Source organism: Caloenas nicobarica, chromosome 2 (assembly GCF_036013445.1).
Source record: "Caloenas nicobarica isolate bCalNic1 chromosome 2, bCalNic1.hap1, whole genome shotgun sequence".
Classification (NCBI taxonomy): Eukaryota; Metazoa; Chordata; class Aves; order Columbiformes; family Columbidae; genus Caloenas; species Caloenas nicobarica.
In genome coordinates, this window is record NC_088246.1 from 52,440,017 (window position 1) to 52,462,335 (window position 22,319).

The 22,319-nt window shown below is 37.5% G+C and overlaps 1 protein-coding gene across 10 annotated transcripts in view; it reads right to left on the reverse strand.

Annotated features, from left to right (window-relative positions):
• ARPP21 (cAMP regulated phosphoprotein 21) overlaps positions 1-22,319 on the reverse strand; it is a 200,030-nt gene that overhangs the window by 95,675 nt on the left and 82,036 nt on the right. For 8 of the 10 annotated variants that reach the window (XM_065627569.1, XM_065627577.1, XM_065627574.1 and 5 more), the window contains 6 exons: positions 8,769-8,937; positions 6,810-7,015; positions 6,370-6,411; positions 5,928-5,969; positions 4,826-4,915; positions 545-692 (listed from right to left, as the gene is read on the reverse strand). In XM_065627569.1, coding sequence (XP_065483641.1) covers positions 545-692; positions 4,826-4,915; positions 5,928-5,969; positions 6,370-6,411; positions 6,810-6,977 — 490 coding nt within the window. In that variant the 5' untranslated portion in view covers positions 6,978-7,015; positions 8,769-8,937. The remainder of the gene's footprint in view (positions 1-544; positions 693-4,825; positions 4,916-5,927; positions 5,970-6,369; positions 6,412-6,809; positions 7,016-8,768; positions 8,938-22,319) is intronic. The other 2 variants (XM_065627568.1, XM_065627573.1) reach the window with 2 other exon arrangements.

Sequence of the window (22,319 nt, forward strand, 5' to 3'; positions counted from 1 at the left end):
GGTCAGATTTTTTTTTTTTTTTAAATACCAAATTTAGATACAAAATCTTTTCTGAAGAATGCTTAGTACGTGATAAAGTAGATTGCAATGCAGGCTAAATGTCATGGATGGACTTCTTTACAGCATTTAAGAGAAATTCTCCATGAGAATTCTCCAACACTGCACAAATGACATGCCAATATATTTATCAATCTAGGGAAAAAAAACCCAACATATTAATGAGTCTTACACTTATTTTATAATCACACATGTATTTACATATATATGTGTTTATACCAACACAGTAAAGTATTCAGAAGATTGATTTTACACTAAAGAAAACTAATACCCTGCAACACCAAACCTCAGTTTGGAAGGTTTCTTCACTTTCAAAGTCCAATGTTTGCAACAAAAAACACTCTCATGAATATGCATTTCAGGTTCTGAATTTTCTCAATATATGAAAACACCTCTGTTTAATTATACACAAAGGTATGCATGCTTATAAAAAACACAATCATTTTTATAACAGTCACTATAACAATTTAAATATTTTTAAGTTCACCTTTTGATAACATTCTGATCTTTTTTTCACTGTTTTTATCTTTTTCTTTATTTTTATCCTTCTCTTTTTCTTTCTCAGAGTCATCTTTATTAGATTTATCTTCTTCTTGCAAGCTAGGAAAACTTGAAAGCTGTAGTTGGATTGATTCCTGTTGGGAAAAAAGAGAGAAAAATTCAGGGCCAGATACAGTAAGCTTCCCATGGCTTCCAATCTGCAGAGATTTGCATTAAACTACGTGTAGCTAGAAAAGCTGAAGCCAGATACATTTCTTTCCTATTTGAAAAATGATTTTTTTCCAGGAGTATAATGATATTTTAAAGGTCAAATTCTAGTACTAAGTGTATTTCTTCCCTAATATTTTAATACTATAAACTTTTAGTCTACCTTTAATAAAGGTACTATATTATTCTACAATTCGGCAATTCTCACTTAAGACTTATTAGAACAGTGAAATAAATTTTATATTGGCTTTCTTAAGCAATTCTCTAATTTAATCAATACACGTTAAATGATCATCAGTGGATAAATGTCTAGAAAATATAACTTCTCTCTCCTCCCTAAAAAATCCTGCAGGTTCGTATGAACTATTTTACACATGTAAGCACAGTATCAGCTAGACTGAGCTTTCAGGCTCTGACAGTAGAAGACTGCGAGCAAATTATAAACTCAGTTGTATATAAGAGGGCTTACTAACTTATCAGGTACTTTGTATCTAAAGACATATGCAAACATGCCTTTAGCAAAAGGGGTGAAATGTGCACTGTAATTTTCAAACAAGTTGTGGTAAGTGAATTTCTCCAAGGCACCACAAGTATTATCCTCAAAAACTCAGCATTTCACAGATCATGAGCCCCTTCGAAAGCATGCTTCAACTTTAAAAACTTAATTAAACTGAGAATTTAAGCTGGTTTGCGTTTTCCAATTTGCTTTAAAGAACTGGCTATTTCCCCACTTAGGAGATTACTTTATATTAGCTTTCTTTTAACAAAATACAAATTGTTTTATTTTGAAGTTACCATGGCATAATTTATATATTTGAAGAAATACCAATCCGGTTGGACAAAACTGAACGAAGCATACTTCTATGTTCATATTCTTTTGAAGAAAAAAATGGCTAAAATGACACTGTATGCTTAAGTAGCATAAAAACACACATTTGAATTAAGCTGCCATGAAACTCCCTGGTAATGCAGTTTTCTTAATAGAAGAGAGTCCTGCATGCGTGATAATTTTTTTTGGCATAATGTTAATGAAAACCAAATTCACCCATACTGGAGAAATCAGAGTTTCTTGAAGGCTAGCAAATTCCCTTCCTTCACAATTTTTCAGAGGATACTAGCATACCAAAAGATCAATTAAAAAATTTAAGTCAGGGGTTTCTTTTTTTTTCTTTTTTTTTTTTTCTTTTAAAGCAACCAGACCATTAGAATTTCAAAAGTTGCTTTCAATATTTATTATCTATTTTATGTTTCTGAATTTTTTAAAGAACTACAAGTCAGCCACCACAACACATGTAAGACAAGATCCTAACAGAACGAGGTATCAGCATAAACATGCCACAGTAAGACAGAAATTGGGCCATTCCTCAGCTTAATCATTATCAACTTTTTGTGAGGTTCAAATGTGGCACAAAAGACTTGAGATGAAAAGCACTATAAGAGAGAAACAAAGCCCTAGAGCCAAAATTAAACCTGAACTACCATCCTTATCCCCTACTTCTGTTAGATTTGGCTGACACTATTGGTGAAAAACTAAGCACACAGAGGGAAAGAGTGGGAACTCCTGGTCATTTGAGATAAGGATAGATAGAAAAATGTTTGCTAACCTGCTCAGTTGTACTTAGAGGACTAATGTTCTGCCTGCTTTCTTCCACTTCCAAGGGCAGTTCATTTTCTCATTCAAACAACAAACTTTGGATCAACCGCTATCAAAAGACCCCAAGGGATAACTGTGACTCTCTGCACTGCCCCGAGCAGAGCGACTGTGCCGCTAGCTTTTCAACACAGGAGAAAAATGTAACTGGCCATGCTGTTCCCAGGACATTAATCCTAACCCTTCGGAGTGGTTGTTAAAATGCACTTATGAAAAGGAGAACGACAGACTTTACACGTAAGCACACATATGAACATACAGTAGATACTGTCTTACATGTAACATAATACTTATGTATTTGCACTGAATAAACACACAAAAGGGCTGTAGAGTCGGGAAAGCAAGCTACTGTATATTTTCTTAGATTTTTATTGATTTTTCTCAATAATAAAATACAATGTTAATAAATACATTGATACAGGGAAAGTAAAGTGAACAACAAAATAACTGTTCAAATTGCAATAATACACTTCTTGGTCAATAGTATAACATTAAAGGCAACATTCCTTTTAAGTAAGGACATAGTGAACCATCAAGTAAGCGTTCAAGATCAAGTAATACAGGTAAACAAGTTTTTTCCCTATACAGGAAAATGAAGGCAAGTATTCAGATATAAATACAAACATCAAGTCTGCAGTACAATCCAAACTCAGTCGTTCTGGCAATGTACTGTACATTCTCTGGTAATTAATTCCCTGTGCTTTGTAAACCATTAAGATAAAATAATATTTTTTTTAAAATCCATAGTGAAAATAAGCTTTTTCTCCTCTAAAGTGAAAGCAAAGCAATTCGGTTAGCATAAAACTTCCTGTATCCTTCAGCCAGTCCAAGGAGGAGCCTGCAGGTCTAGCTTTTCCATGGCAAAGCTGAGCCAAATTCATTAGTAAAAGGTCAGCAACAGCAAAAGTGCTATTCCTATCTAATTAAATACACCAAGCCAATTGTGTCTTTAGGAAATGGATGCTGGGGTCCAAGGAGGCCTTTTATCTCCCATAAATGTTTTGATATAGTCAAAGAAATCTTTGCCACGGCTGGTCAAAGCCAGGTAAGACCAGAGGCTGCATGTAACAGAACCTCTCCTCTGCCTGGCATCGGGGTGCAAACCAGGCAGGGATTTTACCTCAAAAACCTGCCAGTCTCTCTGATGTTTCATACAGGTCTTGTGCAGTACATTATAAACTACCATGCGATGCTTAATACAATCTTTTCATATTATTCTCCTTTTCATTCTCCATTAAACAATAGAAAATACAAATGAAAGCAGAACAAGAGCCACACATCTCGAGTAACGCAGGTTAAGCAGAAAGCGTATACCTACAACAGAACAACTGATAAAATAACCCGCTCATCTACTGTGTAAGCATCATTGTAGAGCAGTAGAACACGTAGGTGCCCCCCTGCTAAACAACCTGGGTTTTGGTCTTTCAAAAAAAGTTTTAAAAGAGAAAAATCTCTCCGTACTTAGGAGCTAAGAGGAGAGCTGGATTTGTTTTGTTTCAAGTCAATAGAGGAAATGGTGAGAAAGTACATTTAAATGTGATTTTTTGGTTTTGTGCTAAGCTCATAAGAAGTCACTTGCTCAAGCTCTCTTGATGGCTGATCTCATTTGCACATTAACATCTTGTAAATTATAGGCAGTACTCATGATATTTTGGGTTTGTTGTTTTGTTTGGTTTGGTTTTTTCCTAAGCCTTGCCCTTACCAGGCAAGCAAATAAGAGTATTTGAGGTTTTTACTTCTGCTTTTTTGGCATATTTTTTGAAGTTAGTCTACAAAAAGTGTTATTGTCCAAGGTTAGGGGTGCAGGGGACAGAACTCTTCCCAGCTGCTGGGACTACAACACTACCAGTACAGATAAACGCAAATACACGCTTTTCAATACCGGAAAATCCACACCAAGAGTTTAAAAAACAAATGCCACTCAGTAGGAGGCATCCTTGGCTCTATCAAGATATTTCAGAAAGCAAAGGACCTGTGAATTTTATGTGAAGGGGGACACTGGTATGAATTGGAGTCTCAGAGGAACCAGAAACCAGAGCATATTCATAACTGTATCTGGTGCAGCCTCGAAAGAGATAGCCTTAGAGAAAAGAACATATTAATATTCTTTTTGATTGTTACTATATTTTTTAAATTTTAAAATCTGAATTCTTTTGAATTCTTTTCCATTTGCTGAAATTTTCAGGGGGTCTGGAAAACAAAGCAAACAACACCCTGTGATATAGTATAAAATTAATATTTCAAAAATAAAGTTCACGCTAAACCAAATAACTTCATAAAAACGTGTTCGTTGCTGGATGTAATTTTTCCCCCAAGAAAGACATTGTTAAATGCCCAATTAAGTAACATAATCATGCAATTTGAAGATGGAGGCAACCATGCAGCTAACAGCAATGATTGCAAGCGTACCTGATTGTCATGAAGATTTTCTGCTCCTGGGCGAGGGGATGTCTCTTCACACACAGCAAGACTCCGGACAAGTTTTCCTTTAGCTCCTGACTGAATAAGAGAGAGAAAACAAAACAGAGAACACTACTACTGACCCCAAGTCACATAAGCTGCACACATCAGCTGCCCCTAAATATCCCTAATAACAACTACCCACCCAGCCAAAAAAAATCGTATCTGCTTTTGATGGGGACAGAAAAGGATTCTAAGCAATGAGCCATTTGCCACACAGGGGAGGCGCTAGGTTTCTTTTTGCTTTTAATCATTTCTGCTACAGTTCACTCACTTCTATCAAAGATCATAATAGTAAAGAATAGATATAATCCAATACTGAAGGTAATTTAACATAAAGTTAAACTCAAAGGTTCCTTCTGTCATTTAGGCTTGGGTTTGTTTGTTTGTTTTGGGTTGGTTTCCCCTCCACCACCCCCCTTGTTCTAGTAGTGTTATATCAAAGGAACACAGATAATAAAATGTACAAGTTTTATGGATCTGCACTTAGAAAATTAAAATAATATTTTGTGGTTGGTTGTTGTATGGTGGGGTTTTTTGGTTTGTTTTTGTTTGTTTGTTTAGGTGTTTTTTGCTCATTTTTTTTTTTGGGGGGTGGGGGGGGTGGTTTTTGTTGCTGTTCCTAGAGGCTCCTTTGCCTACCGGCTCCCTTAGGAAGCTAGTCAGTCTCTGCTTCTTTATATCAAGATTAGTTCACTAAAATATAATTCAAACAAAAACATTAATTACTAAAGCAAAAGGAATGAGCTTTTTCCTTCCCCAGTGGTGCACACAATCTGTCTAACACAAGCACACAGCGAGCCCAGCAGCATAGAAGTATGATGGATAAAGAAAGGGGAGCCTGACATGTTTCACCTAGAAGAACTCTCCTGCCTTTGTGCAACAAGATTATGGGGTAAGGGAGGCGGGGGGGCGGAAATTACACAAACAAACAAAAAGAACAACCACCACATAAGTGACAAAAGGCCATCATTTCAATTGCAGACAGACAGTTGATTGAAACTCTTTATCCTACCATGACACGCAACTCCAAAACGAGACAGACCCTCACCTTGGATCTCTTTTTCTGCTGGTTCTGATTTGCACCTCGTTTCTGGGTATAGCAAAAAAGAGAAGCAGTTATCACTTCAGTGGAAACTGTATATGGCAAGAGCATTACCAATAAATAAAGAGATTAAATGACTCCTAAAATGAAATTTTAATCAGTTGTTGACTGCAAAACAACTTCCCCAAACCCAGTCTGGAAAGCAGGGAAAACCAAGAATCATCTCTGCTCATTTGATTCATTTTTAAGAACAGGTATAAACAACAAAAACACAGTGCACAGTGTTCTGTAATTTTGCATATAATAAAAACGTAAGAAAAGGCATACTTAAGTAAATGCTCCCCCACTCCAAATTCCTCTTAAATTGTAGTCTCCCCCTTTATTTTTACTTTCGTTTGAGCAAAAAGGATTAAAACCCCCTCATCCGATAGTCTTCTTATCAAATTACCTTCTTAGGCTTTGCATTACAACTTTTTGTTGGCAGTAACACCTACAAACCAAACCACACATTAAGTAATTATTCGTTAGTATTACCTGTAAATTCATGAGATCAAGGTAGTTTTCTAAATCCCCAAAGAGGGAAAACAGTCAAATATTTCACCAAACTTTAACACAGACGTCTAGGATTTAACTTCTCAGAAAAATTAATAGCATGGACAGCAGCCTAAAGAGCTTGAAAGGTATAACAAACAACAGCATTTACTTTATAGGGAGATAAGAGGACCAAAACCAAAGATAAATAAAATTAAAAAAGAAAAAAAGAGATAAAGTCTCAAAATTATGAGGGAAATAATAGGGGAAGCGTAGACAATGAAAAAGATCATAGAAATGGAAAGGCAATGGTAACACACAGCTATTTAACGTGCCCATTCACTGTTCCTTTCTTACCTGGAGCTCTGTCTTGGCATCGCTCGGCTTCTCTTCCTTCTCCTCTACTTCTGAGCTTTCAGATTTATTAAGGATACAGTTGTCCGGGTTTGCTTCAGAGAGAGCAGACTCCTGCTCTTTTGCAGTTTCTTCTGCCGTCTCCTCGTTCAATTTACCTTGCTCAGACATTCTTCCAGACAGAAATTAAAATAACAAGATTTGGTGACCTGAAAGGTCAAGATATCACAACACAAACACACACACAAAAACACTGGGAGTGAATTTTTATATATATATATATTTTTTTTTTTTTTTTTGTAATTCCTAAGTAAGTAATTTCATTTCCTTTGATAAACAACCAAAATGTGCAGCTCAGGAGCGGGAAACTATGTATGCCCCAGCTGAAGAGATGTACTGAATCGACAATATTGGGTAACAGCAGAATTGTGTCAGATCAAACAAGCAGAGCTCCGATCTACACAGTCTTGATGGTGAGCAGATTTAAGGTAAGGTGCTGCGACTTCCCAGCCCTGACTCTCCCAGCCCAGCCCCAGGAGAGCAGCGGTACAGGCAGGGACGGTGAGAGACTCTCCACTACAGAGCCCAGCGACACCGAGCAGGAAGGACCCATTCAAACTTCCAGGTCTCTGGCATCTCAGTGCTCCCTTCCTCTAGATTTTTTCCTCCCCTTTTTGCTTTTTTTAAATTAAAAAAGCCAAACAAACAGAAATAAAAACCAAGCATCAGCAACAACATTGTTTATAGCACTCAACCATGTTTTTTGTATATAGCAGAAGTCCATGGTGCCCACTACCAGCTTTAAAAATATATATATAATATTTTTATATATATATATTTGAAGGGGCAATAATTCAATATAACTATGAAATCTAAATTTGGCAATAAAGCTCTCGGGGTCAGCATTTTCAGGCATCAAACTGACAGCTCCATTATTAAAATCATAAGCCTCTTCCCAAACCCCATGTCACTCTCCAGCACTATGAAAAGCCTACAGGAAGCTCTTGGCAGGTATTTCTAATGAAGATATCTTAACTGAACTGCATTTACTCTCAGCTCACAATGGGTTGTTGTACAGAAGCTTTAAAAGGCTTTTCAAAGTTAAAGCCTATTATTATTTTCTCTCTCCCTTTCCCTCTCTCTCTCTCCCCCCAGCTTCCTCCTCTTCAAGCCTCCCCCACTGATCAATTGTTAAATGAGACTCATGAATAATTTAACTTTTCTTTCCCCATCCATTTGCCTTAAGAAGTATCTTCAGGAAAAACAACTGCGGTTGAGAAAAGGATTTATTTCAGAAAGGGTCTTTTGCAATACCTTGGCACTTCTCAACAACGAAACAGTGGCTATTAAGCAAAGCCACACTTTGCCATGTTTCTTTTTACAGCCTGTAATTAACATTCGGCAGACCTGGTATCACTCACCTTCACTTTTTTTAATCTATGTTTTAAGTGAAAAAACAAGACATATCGAGTTTTAAAAACTTACTTCCAATTTTTGGATTTATTTTGACAACGTAAGCAAATAAAATAACAAAATGTTTCCTGCATAATCTTCCCATCCAAGAAGGATTGTGGATTTCACAAGAAATGAAGCTACACAGTTCATAAATAAACCGGCTGGAATATGAAGGTCACCAATTAGCTCACCATAAGCCAAGTGGAAGTTTGGGTTGGTCTCCTTCCTCCCTCACCCTCCCCAGGAAGTCTCATTGTATTGGCTATTCTGCAGTTACAAATGAAACTCGAACTGCTTTGCTAAAAATTCAAACCACGATGAATGGCAAGACCTGAAACTGGTCTGATAAATAACCCTTAATTTGTTAAGGATTTTCATCAAGAAATGCACATGCATGCAGAAGTTCTTCACTGGCATATTACCCTGCAGCTCGGCTACATGCTTACGTGGTGCTCACAAAAACAATTACACTTATAGTTTATCAGGTGCACTAACGAAGTAATTTACCTGAAGAACTGCTATAATTCCCACTGTCTTTCTAGTGTCTTCTGTTGCTCTTCGCTGGTTAAGTCCACGCAAATGATAAATGACAACGTGAGTCCCATGTCCCCATTAACAGTTCAGAGTGCCAATCTCCATGCTGGTCCTTCAGAGAGTTTGACGGATCATAGTCAACCTGGAAAAAGACGACAAGTAAATAACAACAACGGTAACGATCATGGTACAAGGTAAGGATGCAATAGGTAGGACCAGATTTCTAACACTAATGACCAGCTTCAAGCAAATCACTTTCACAGCTTGATCCAACTCCACCTGTCTCAAAACTGCCTGCTTCTTCTCTAATGAAGGCTAGAGCCGGCTGTTCAAGGCATAACAGCTCCTACGCAAGGAGCTAAAATTAACAATTGCATTATGCACTGAAGATTACTCACTTCAATTTTAACCTTTTTTAGTGAATTCCAGCACTTTTCATTAAAAAAAAAAGCATATATAGATATTTATATATAAACTCATCTGTTTGCTTCAACAGAAATCAATGAGGTATGAAGAAAAAGTACTTGCCTGCTTTTTAACTAGGGCTTCTGCTCCAATTAAAATTACAATAGTCAAAAACTATCGGAAAAGAAGCTAGGTGGGTGCTTTTAGAAAGTGACCTCCTTTGCTAGGGTAGTGAATCGAGATGTTCATTTAATAAGCCTAATAAAAGTTGAAATTATTAAGAATAGAAGGAGAAGGAGGAAGAAAATCTATTCCCCAAACAACGGCCACCAGAAAAACTTTCGTTTGAGGCACTGTGTGAGGAGGAAAAAGGACATCTCCAGGTTATGGTTCAGAAAATCAGCCTGAAGAAAGAGTTGCCTCAGCTATGCAATTTATGCTGTTCATCAGGCTTGTGTCTGCCAGCTGAATAGCTGATCTGACAGAAGAGAAGCATTTTGGGATGAGTCGGACTGATTTACAAGCTGTGGCCGTGTGCCGAACTGTCTCGAAACGACAGGCACCTCTTCTCAACGCTTGCATATGAATCACGGCTGAAGCAATTAGTGCAAATACACAAAAACAGCCATTAGGAAGAAACATGTATCTTTCTACCTGGAGAGTGAACCAAAACTGAAAATCACCTCACTGCAACATTAGGCTCCTTGATTCTGAGGCACACTTGAAATTGCGCACGGCTGCAATTGCTGTGCAGTATGTGGCAGCACACTGGAACTTACCACATTAAAAGAGCTGAATTTAATGCATCAGAAATGGAATTTAGCCTTTCACAACAATCAAGTCCTGCTCTCTCCATGAGCTCGGGTGCAAAGAGGAGATCAGCATGCAGTTCTGTAAACTACCACTGCTAGACTGCAAATTCATATACATATTTCTTTTCCTCAAACCACTTAATAATTTGTACAGAGTAATGTAAACTATGTCTGTACGGAGTAATACAAAGTCAGTCTTCCCACTCACTTTTTTTGTTATTTCTCACAAGGCATTTTCAGAATTTTTATCTCATTGACAAACGTATTTACAGCATCATGATGGGAGTGGAAGAACAATACGGAAAATTATGCCAAAGCACTCAAGCACATGCAAATTTATTTCACGGACCCAATACCCAGAGAAAAAAGAGTGAATAAAGCACTCGCTGAAAAATATTTCCTCATAAGCATCTTCCATCAACGCTTTCCCTCAAAAAAATCTCAACCAAAACCACCACAAACCAAAAAAACCAAAGAAACACAGTGCATTACAGTTTCACCTAGAAAACAATCAGCCAAGGGATAGACCACTGCAATCAAAGACCTCCAAAATTAACTGAGAAATCAGAAATCTGTGCCAAAATCGGATACACAAAAATAATTTCAGGATTCTTCAGTGTTACCATGTGCTGTGGAGTAACTATTCATAAGACAGAGCAAAACAAAAACCAGACACCAAACCAACCCAACAAAGGGTATCATATCAGCAAGTGAAGAGATCTGCCAAGACTCCAATAAAGAGAATTTCTGGTCTTGTGCCACAGATGCTCAACATAATCTTATCATGCTTTACCAAAATCATATATCTTCATAAACTGAGTTCCGCATATTGTTACACTTGAGAATTCTGATGCCAACATCCTTGGCAATGTATGAGAAAAACACAGAATCTTAAATTAAAACAACAAAGAAACCCCATATATTTCCCCAAGAAAACACAAGCAATTGGAAAATAAGCTTACAGTGTACAGCTACCATTTCTCAAATCTGCAATGACAAATTTTCTTAGGATGATTTTTTAAAAAAATAATCCTTCATTATCTTCTAGGGAAAAAAAAAAGGTTAGGAAGAACGGAGACATACAGCAGTCACAATTGAGATCTTCACCTTCCCTCAATATAAATTTCCTCCTCCTCCTCCTCCATTAGGCAATTTACAAGTGATGACTAATCAATTACATACTACAATACGTAAAACACACTTCTGGCTGTTTGGGTGGGTTTTCAAAGGGACTCGGGTTTCTATGAAATACTTCAGGGAGAGTATAAATAGCAGAAAAGAATCAGTCAGAAAATAGCCATTAAGAGTGAGACATTTTGATTGAAAATATCTCTTTTTCTCACACATTTCCAGGATATCTGGTTATTCGGTGATGAATGCACTTCTTACTATCGTCAGTCCTGCAGTGACAGCATTGCTATGGAAAAACATACTGGATTATTCTCTTTCTTGCACATCAACAGAAATGTCAGAGATGATTTGACTGTCAAAATTTTCAGTACCGAAGTGACGCAAAAGCCTGAACAAATGCCCTTGTGTTTTTGATCCTCAGGTAGAAACTGCAAAGCTTGTTGCTAGGCAAAAAAACCCCTACATTGGCAAGAGAGCAAAATTTCATTGGGGTGTTGAGCTCTTAGAAGCAGTCTGTGGGAGCTTGCGGCAAGACTTCACCCTCCAATTCCTTAAAGCAAGTATTGTACACCACTATGAAAGAGAAAAAACATGGGTGCCCACACCAAGCCATTCACAGAACATCCTTAATGGAAATATAATCTGTATAGAATTTGTAAGCACCAACTGATCAGCATATACCGTGGGATAGAAATGCTGGGTTATTTTCTTAAATTGTTTTCTTTATTAACAGGATTTTGATTTTAGAAGCTGTGGGGATCACTGGGCCTGAGCAGCTACTGCCAGAGCTCAGGGAGACAGGGATGGAAGACGACACATATGGTCACATACGTTCGTTCAGCACATACCACGCAGATTCCAAGATAAGTCAGTGGGAAGGAATACGTTGAATTTAATACAAGAGTTTAAAACCTATCCCCAGAAGAAGAGCTGTCAAAAAAGCACAGAATAGGAAAATGAGCAAAAGCATTAGAGCGCCCTCCTTGGTGACCATCTGATTGCTGACCGTCAAATTAAACAGAGACACCTCTGACAAAACCCTAAGGGCCCACCACAGGAGAGTAAGCCCTTTCTGTATTACATATCAGGAAGCACTTTGATGATCTCAAAAACATGACATACTGAAGCAGGAATTTTGAGATCCTTATGGTCTCAGTAAGTACCAAAAGGGCCTCTTGGAAGAGAAGATGAGCAGACTTTAAGGCCAAATAGCATATTCTTAACCAAGAGCAGGCGGCAGCAGCAGCAGGCAGGATTGAACTCTGCCAGAGTGAAGTACAAGGGGTTTTTTTTCTCCAAATAAAGCTGCTAAGCACGGAAGTAAAATCGTTTGAGCCTGAACAGATCCTGTAACTGAAAACTGACTGATGTAAGCGGTACCTACATGTCAGAATCCTTTTCGTCCCATGGTGATTCTCCACTCGCATGAATGGCTTGCAGATACAAGCCCATGAGCTGGAAGCAGAGATGTCAGTGATGATTTCCACTATGCAACATATACCTCATCCATATTTGTAAAAATAGCCTTGATTCGTTATTGCTAACTAACTCAGATTCCTGGAAACCACTGGAAATGGACTATAGCATTATCTTAATATTATCAGTACACACAGCCCTCAGTGTTGCCAAACTCTCATGTCTTAAAGCATAAACTTACTGTTATTCACCATTTACTTAAAAATTCCAATTCCTACCATCAAGAGTTAGATTAGGTTATGGTTGGATTCGATGATCCTGAGGGTCTCTTCCAACTGAAATGATTCTATGATTCTAAGTCAATCTAGGAAAATCTCAGGTTTCACACTGAAAACAAAGGCTTCAACTCTCTGTGGTGGCTTCAAAGAGAACTTTCAGGATTGTTCAAAACAAAACACAAAACCAAACCACACCACAACACCCACTACCAAACCCCCCCCCCCAAAAAAGCAAGTAAAATAAATTCTGGACTCCTAGAGTTTCAGTTTGAACACACTACTAGTCATTTGTCAGTCCTAGTCATCAGGACCTACACCATCAGACAGGCAGTACCGTGTGCTCCTTCTCGCTGTTTTCCCGCATTTCCCACAGAAACACACATGCTCACTTGGAGGCCAAGTTCACTGCTGCGTATTAACATGGCAGGATGATGATCCACGCCAGCTCTCACATCAAAATGCTTTGGTATGAAAACTGATCAAAACAAAATAATATAAAATGTAAGGCTGTGAAATATGTGGAATCCTACAAGTTCACTGGTTGTTAAAAGACTGAAGACTAAACCTTAAAAAGCAAAGGCAAAAAAAATATTTTAAAGGAAATGTTTGAAACCTTATTTTATTTCCAGCCTCCTCTTGTCCCCTTCTCCATCATCACTATAAAAAGAGATATAGTGATTGCCTACATGTTGTGCTTCTATGTGCCACAGACCTTTGCAGGTAAAAGGTTATTTAGACTTATTTACTGTTGGCACTTTAACAGAGACTATCAGCAGATGCAATTTTTTTTTACTGAAACATGAGCACCTATGTACAAGCAACAGCACAGAGGTCACTGACACACCTTAAGCAGGCCAGCAAACAATCAGCAATGGCAACGGTGGTCAAATTTGATGAAAACAGGGCGAACTGAAATATATTGTCTCAGATTTCAGATGCTACACAGCCACCAGTTGTCTTTTAAAAGAGGCAGCTAGATGATATAAGAGGCAGCATCCCAGCTGAAACCTCTATCTTGGAATAGCACTGGTTTTCCTCCCAATCTGCACACAAAATCCAGTACTTAGAAATTACAGCAGGGATGGGAACAGTCTAACAAAAAACACACCACAAAAAACCAAACAGAAACAAAGCAATTTTTTGTGGTTTATGCCTGATTGCTTTTTTCGAAGGGATCCTCTTGTTCCCAACAGATTGCCACCAATATTTTCCACTTTAATCCCCTGTCAGAAGACCTCATGTCAATGTCATTATCTTCAGCCAAACAATACCGATGATGTTCCCTCTAGCTTGTTATATTTCTGCAAAGCTAGAAGCTTTACTGAGGAAAATAAATATAGATGGCCTATAGGGAGAGCCAGTTTTGTTTTAATACTTAAGAAAAGGCTCAAAAAAAATAAAAGCTCTTTTATCTGTCACTATGACCACTTGAAGTCTTCCAGGATCAGCATGGAAAGATATGAGGCTCTGAGTGATCTGGCTAATAAATGTCAATCACATAGGTCTACTAGGAACAGAGTTAACAGCCAAACTTTTAACAAGCTAATCAGATGTAGAAATCAGCACCCTTAGAATTAGTTGCTTGCTTTAGCCCAGCCTTCAACACTGCCTCATGCATTTCAAACACATACCCCAATTTGTATCTCATCCCGAGACATAAATCTGACAAATTTCCCTCAAATCAAAGTCATTACACTAAGTAGTCTGACTGTTAGGTGGCGGAACACAGCGCAGCTTCTGTGACTCCGAACACAGAGACACAGTGATGCCCAACCATCCTTTCAGTGCACACAAGTCGCCTTGCAATACACAAAAGTCATTTTCCTCAAATCCTGTAATGAAAACAATAGCCGACACAGGTAAAAACAAAATTCAACGGGAAAGGGGGACTGAAACTCATCTTTCCAGATGATCAGGTCTATTTCTCAGCTATCAAAGATAATTGCATCACAAAGTCCTCTTCAGAGACTAATAGCTTTACTTTAAGATTAAAGGAGGTCTGGGGAGGTTGCTCTAGTAATTTTACTGTAAGGATGTTCAAGAACCTCACTGTCTTGCCAGGACACCTTCTCTATTACCCCACTGTATACATCAAATACTTCGTACATTTTTCTTCTTGTGCCAATAGTTGTTCTTTATTTCAAATAGCTTTCCTGATTTCTCAATAGTTCTCTCTTCATGTGAGAAACAACTGTATGTCACCTCATTATTTGCTGTTGGATATAAAGAAGCCAATTTCTTTTAATTGCCAGTTAAAGAGAGACACACTATTTCTATTACTATCTACATCTAGTCTAATTTTTATCAATGGACCATCTGCTTCAACATTTCCTTACATCTCTCTCACACTCTTCCTCCACCAGGACTGCACTGTGTGCAGACAGACATTCCTCCACCCATTGATGCACAGTGGAGAACATTAAAACCAGTTTAAAGACAGGGAATATCATTAAGGATACACCAGCAGGAATACTATTGTCTCAGTATGAAATAGTGATCAACAACACAGCATAAATGAGCCTTGGTCCCCCACAGAGGGGTCTCAGCAGTGCTGAGGGGGCAATCAGAGCGACTGCAGAGTCTGGGTGCTGTCAGGGACTGAAGTGGTGGAACTACAGGTGTCCAGCACAGTCTAGGTGAGATGACTAAAGCCATTTGTGGTACACCATGATATGTTGTTACACATAATAAAATCTGGAAGAATTTGTAACTTACATTAATTTTAATGTGAACAACATAAATATATAAATTATTTAATGCAGCAGTTCTTGAAACATTTCTTTAAGTCAAGCTATCCCTACTCTTTCTTCTTTCGATGCCTTCTCTTTGACATTTCTCTCCTCTCAGGTAACCATGGATTAAGTCCATTTTGCTTTACACACAGAAACTATAAGCTCAACTTAACCTATATCTTTACTCAGTTCCTCCTAAAGCTTAAGGACTTTACTAGAAAACCCAAGCACCACAAGTCTGCATTTTGAGCATACATGCCTTTGAAGACTTCGGTCTAAGCAGACTGCAGGTAAAACCAGCAGCCAGCTAAGCAATCATGCCTCATTCACTAATAACCAATTGTGATAAACACAAACCAGTTGAGTCTAAGGGAGAAAAAAACAAAGAAAACAAAACCAACCAACCAACAAACAAAAAACACCCCACACTAAACAAAACAAATAAAACAATTTTGTACATTACTAACATAATCGCTGCACAAAACTTGCCGGGCAGTTTCTCTCAAAGCAAAATTTTAATTTTTTTTCTTTTAAAATACATAATACTGATGACATAGATGACCCATAACTTATGACCAATTATTTTAGACATTTTCCAACATCACCAGTGGAGGGAGGCATAACCAGAATGAAAATGTCACAGGAATGGATCAAGTATCACCAAGACTCACATAGGTTTTTCCTGATTTTTCTCTTTCCCAATTTATATAATGGCCCCTATACTTCATCCTGCCATTTCTTGACAAATTAGGTGCATTTTCACTAGCAGTAGCTTAATTGGGAAATCCTGAAAGAAAATAATTGCTAACGGCAAAGCAGCATTATGCTGATGAAACAGAGCTGCACTTAACCACTAAAATTGCCTTAGCAGACAAACACCTACAGCAAAACAGCAAAAAGCTTTCACATAAGAACTGGAAGAAAAAAAGATGCACTCTTTTCCTCCAAAAGTCTCTTGATCATGGGAATTAAACACAGTAGCTATTCCTGTTTCTTCTAATACTATTTTCTGAAACAAAACAAGCCTGCAGCTGAAAAAAAAAAAAGTATAAGGTTTTTGTTTGTTTAGGAGGTTTTTTTCATTGGTTGGTTTTTGTTTGATTGTATTTTGGGGGGGGGGGTATCTGTTTGTTTTGTAAGAATGTTTTATACAGACAAAATCTCATCAAGTAAGCTTATTTTGCTAGATACCACTATTCTATTTAAAATCGTGCAAGAGGTCTAGATAAGATTTTGGCATTTTTCAACCAAATCTGGAGATGCTTCTTGTTTTTAATTTTGAATCTCCTGAGAATAACCGCTTTTTCTTGTTAGATCCACATCCTTTTGTTTTCTCATTGTTTGAAGCCCTTCCTAAGAAAATTAAGGCAGAGACTTTATCTTACTGTCCTAATGCTACAGAGAAATTATAAACCCATAAACAGGTACATGTATCTATATGTTTTATATAAAAAGTGTACATTTTGTGTATTTAATTTATATATCTTTACATTTTAATTTATGTATATTTGTATTTTATGTACATACATTAATCCCATTTTTTGGGTTCCATTTTGGTTGGTCTCAGGCAATGCAGCTGAATAGTAAATGGCACACATTACAAAAAGAAGCCGTAAGCGTGCTATGGATTGTATTTCATGCTCTATATTGCCATGGTTTCAAAAGAAAATGAAGAAACACGCCAATTATTAGTATAAATTAGAAGTTTAAATGCCTAATGATTAAAAGCATGTTACAAAAGCCAATGAAACCATTACACATTTCTGTGCAATTCTCCAAGCACTTAAGTGCCAGATATCGTCAGCTTATGCTCACTTGTAGAAATAACAAAGAAATCAACATTTATATCTTTTGCCATCCCTAAAAATGTTGTTAGAGATTCTCCCCCTATGTTAAAACCCATCTTAAGATATGTACTGATATACATCACATTTCCTCATTAGAAGCATCGGTACAATATATCAGGCATGGCAATCAGTTCCTGAAGACACAAACAAATCCAACTATAAGATACCAGCCACGTATTTTATACTGTCACCCTAACGGCCAGTGAGAAGAAGAAATCCTCTTCAAAAGCAGTTAGAATACTCAAGAGAGAAAAGACAGAACCCCAGGTTTACAGAACCAGCAGTGTCAGTTCATAGATTTGCAGCTTCGGCTTCTGAAAGGATCTTGCCAGAAACCCTGTGGTTTCTGCATTATGTTTGCCTTTTCCAGCCAGTACTTCCAGGCTCCAGGCAATACTGTGAACAAAAGAAAAGGCAGAAAAAGTGCTTCCATGTCTGTTTGTGTTTTTCAGGGAAGAAATTATGACATATGTATGGGAGAGAGCTAAGTAGTTTTGTTAAAAATGTATTTGACCACTCCGCATATGCCTAGCCAGAAAGCTTCGTGACACATGAACTAATAAAAGAGCAATGAATACAGAGCAGAAATCAAATATTCAAGCCAATGTCTCCAAGGGATATGTCCCCTTCAATTTAAACTAGAAAAATATATATCTTTAATCAAAAAGGACGTTAAAAAAAAAAAATCAGAAAAAGTGAAGGTTTTTTGAGTACTTTAAATCTAGTTATACAGATTGAAGTCTCTACAAGTTCAAATATGATTTTAAGAAAACTTCTATAATATCCAAAATTGTGTTTACCTGCTGTGAAACAATCTGTCTTACTTGGCACTAGAAACCACTAACTATATCAACAATCTAAAAATACTGAGACTTAAATTACAGGAGAGAAGTGCGGGACTGAAGTTCTGTAGCCTGTAATATATTCAATTTCCATTGCGGAATGGCCATAACATCACATTTTTCCATTGCTGTGCTCAGTATCAAAGAGTAAATAAAAATATGATTACAAAGTACAACACTGAAATGGTAGAGGATAATATACTTTATGAAATTTGAAGAAGAAAAATGGAGGCAGTGGGACTTAAACATTACGAAAATTGGTATGTATCAAAGATGGCTCCATGCTACAGATTTTTTTAAAGATGTATTTCCAGGCTTGGGTCCCAGCCTGGACCTTAAACAAGACTGTTAAATGGGACCTTCATTTATTACCCTTTGGAAGAACAAAAGGCTTTCATAAAAATTCAAGGCGGCACCTCTAAGATTTCAGAATTCAAGGAGTGCTTTGGAACTTCAGTTGCCCTAAATTCTTTAACTAAAATTTCATATTGGCTGGTTATGAATATTTCAGTGGTATTCAACCACTTAATCCAGTGATTTTTTTTTTCCTCTAAACATTTAAAGAAGTCCACCTGTGAATGAATATTTTTCACCTATTTAATAATATTTTGAGCCTAGGCTGACCTTCCCCACAGAAGAACCAAAACCATCATTTTGTGTAAACCACAAAATCTCTTTGGTCAATACTTCTTGATGTGTAATGCTATGCTATTTGAGCCTCAGGATTTCTTTTGACACCTTCAGGAATTTCAAAGGCTGATGAAACATGACGTAACGACAAGAAAGGGCAAGTCAATAACCACCCCTGTCACTGTAAGCCCAGTTCTGAGGAACTGCGATCCTTCTTGCAAATCACCCTTCCTAACAAAAAAGACCTCAGCCATCGCATGTTTTATTGTAATGTGTCAAAGTGCAACAGCAACTATTTATGCCCTTTCCTTCCGATGTTAAAAGTGATCTGTCCGAACTTTCTGCAAAAGACAATAAAAAGTAAAACTAGCGAACTGTATGTTTTGCTTAATTTATGACACACTTTATAGCAAAACAAGTCTGATCAAATATTGATTAAAACCCTGTAACTACTGTAAAATTTGAAACACGGGAAAGAAGGGAGAATCGCAGTTTCATACAGAATAAGAAAGCAAAGGAACTATACCACAAATGGTGTTTTAAGTGCTACAGTATCTCACAATTACGCAAAACAATTATGAAATTTGGTTCATAAGTATTAACACAAACACCACCACCAAAAAACACCACAGAAGCCCTAGTAAATATACTCCATTTTAAAATGTGGTTAAAACACGCAGGGACTTGTTGTATATAGGTACCAACTATAAGCAAGCTTACATATATTCCAAGTTTTAGCAAATACCAGCAGGAGCAAGTGTACATAATGACACACTAGCAACTCTGCTGGAGAATCACTGGACTTTCAATAATGTATGACTTTCAAACAAATCTGTATGATTGAGTGAAATTTTTCACGCTGTTACAGAAATGAAAAAAATCCCAGTCTAAATTACCAAAACTTCTGTCACCATAAGAAATTTCTGTTTGTCACTGAAAGAGTAATCACCTGACAGTATAAAAGTTACGGCAACAACCTTAAGGGAGGACTTGAAAAATAATTTTATAACAAAAGAGATTTGAAATTACCCTCAGCTGCCTTAGAGAGTTTACTTATTTTCAAAAATACTTCAATTAAAATAGTTGTATCTCTGAGCAATGTTCTCTATCTTTTCCTTAAAATTCAGACTTCCAGAACATTAGATGGATTTCTTCTTTTGCTGAAGAGGACGAACCAGGCTGAAGTTTTTTTCTTTTGCTATTGCGCAAGTTTCTATGTTGCATAGGTGATTTTTCACAGCTCTTACAGATGGGTATTGCCTTTATATGCATGTAATATATACAGAATAACCTGACAAGTTTTATTTTCTTCCCCTAGGAGTGCAACAGAAAAAGAAGTTAATAAACTGTTGCATACCTAAATATATATATGTCTCTATGTATAAAAATAAATCTAGTAGTAAGTTCAGTGCTGTGGTTTACTTTTAAGTAGGTCCATAGCTGTCATGAATCAGAAAACTTGTGGGCACAGTATAGGTTGTCCTCTAAATATATAAGTAACTCACCTTTACAAAATTGCCATAATTTAGAAAGGACCAAGAACAGGCCCATCAACAACTCATGTTACCGCACCATGTAGTCCAATATATCAAAGGCTCAACTAAACACCATCAGCATAGCTAGGTTTGTGCCAAGTTGAGAATTGTGCTAGAAAAGTCCTGATCCTCAGAAACGCCTGCATGCACAGAGACCTGAACCCACCTCGAGCTTATGATCTCAGCGTGTGTTACATCTAAGGGATACTTTTTGTGTCAGAGAACAACTAAATAGATAAACCCCCAAAGAACAGTAATATTTCTCTCTTCTTTCTGTCCCTCTTCTGAACCTTTGTTCTCCTGAAGAGAGCTGTTGAGTTAGACGGACAGCTCATGGAACACAAACGTGCAATTTAGGACCTCCCTGCTAGTATATGACCATAAAAATGTTTGGGTTTATTAACAGTCAACCTCATCTTGACCTGTAAGGAAGGAGCCTTGGAGTTGTGGCTGTCAGAGCTACTGTCTCACGGTACATCTTCCAACACCAACGCAAGATTATCAGCAGCTGCAAAGACAACACACACCTCTGAAAACCATGAAAAAGCTGTAGCTGCTTTTCAGATATTTCAGATAATGCCACGATTTTCAAGTCTAATTTGTCAGCCTAACTAGAATTACAAAATTAAATGGATTGCATTCTGTTTGGTGAGGGAAATACTTTTTCATCTGTGTTTATCCAGCATACTCCACATAAAATTTTGACAGGAGCTGCTTGGACCTACCATAATACAGGAAACAAGTCCACCAGCTAAAATGAGACAAGAAGGTGGTATGTATTTTTTGGGACAAAACCAAATCTCTATTAAAACTGTAAAAGTTCTATCAGCATCCTGTTAATCAACATTAAACTGCAGTTGCTCAAAGGACAATAAAGACTCTTAAGTATTCATTAACCTCCAAGGAAAGTTGGACACCAAAATATCACAGACCCTTATGAAAATTCCAGCTTCTTATAATAATAAGATACAACTAAACAGGATTTCTGCACTTAACTCCAATTACAGCAAATTAAACAAAATCCGTGTAAATGCAATACCCTGCTGTTGATTACAAACTATGCTGCTGCTCCATACAAACTCCTCTTGATTTCAACAGGAGTCAGAAGAAGAGCATAATGTTTGTAAGCCCGAAGCACAACAGTAACGCTGCCACTGAAAATGAAGCTATCTTCTCCAACTGAGCGGAAACAATCAGACCTTTGCATGACCAGTTTCAGGTCAATCTTCCTGGCTCTGTAAGTTTCACAGGAAAGTCTTCATTTGGTTGACAGCTAAAACATACAAACATCAGAACCAAATCAAACAGGATAAAGGATGGATGAGACTGGAAGTAGGCTAGAAGGAGATGACAACAGCCCACGAGTCCCACCACTGGACCAGAGGACAGAGCAAGGCTTGCTATGCTGCCACAGCAGCTTGGTGACGTTAGCTTCAGCAATCACTGTGTGTTTAAATCCCCCTAGTTCAGGGTTTTAGTAACCCCCTGACATCTACATGGCGTAGCCTTGGCACGGGAAATGTTAATTGTAGAGCAGCACAAGAACCAAAGGTTGGCCAGACTGCAAAACGACACAACACTTACCAGTCAGCAGAATAGAAAGGTGATCTAAGTATCCCCTTACATGTATCTGTAAGCCAAGAAAGTAATATTCCAATTTGTTTTTCTAAAAATATTTATCAGAGATCTTACTGAGATGAAATGCAGCCGTAATGGGAACTCGCTGTTTTACACTTTTCGTTTCACTTCATGCTGTTATTTATTTCTTCTTGTATCAGTTTTCACTGCAAAAGCACTAAATGAAGGAGGACTGGTTGCTATGCAGAGTTCACAGGGATACCAAAATGGCATTCATGACCTGATTTTTATCACCGGTGGGCAAAGAAAAAAATTTAC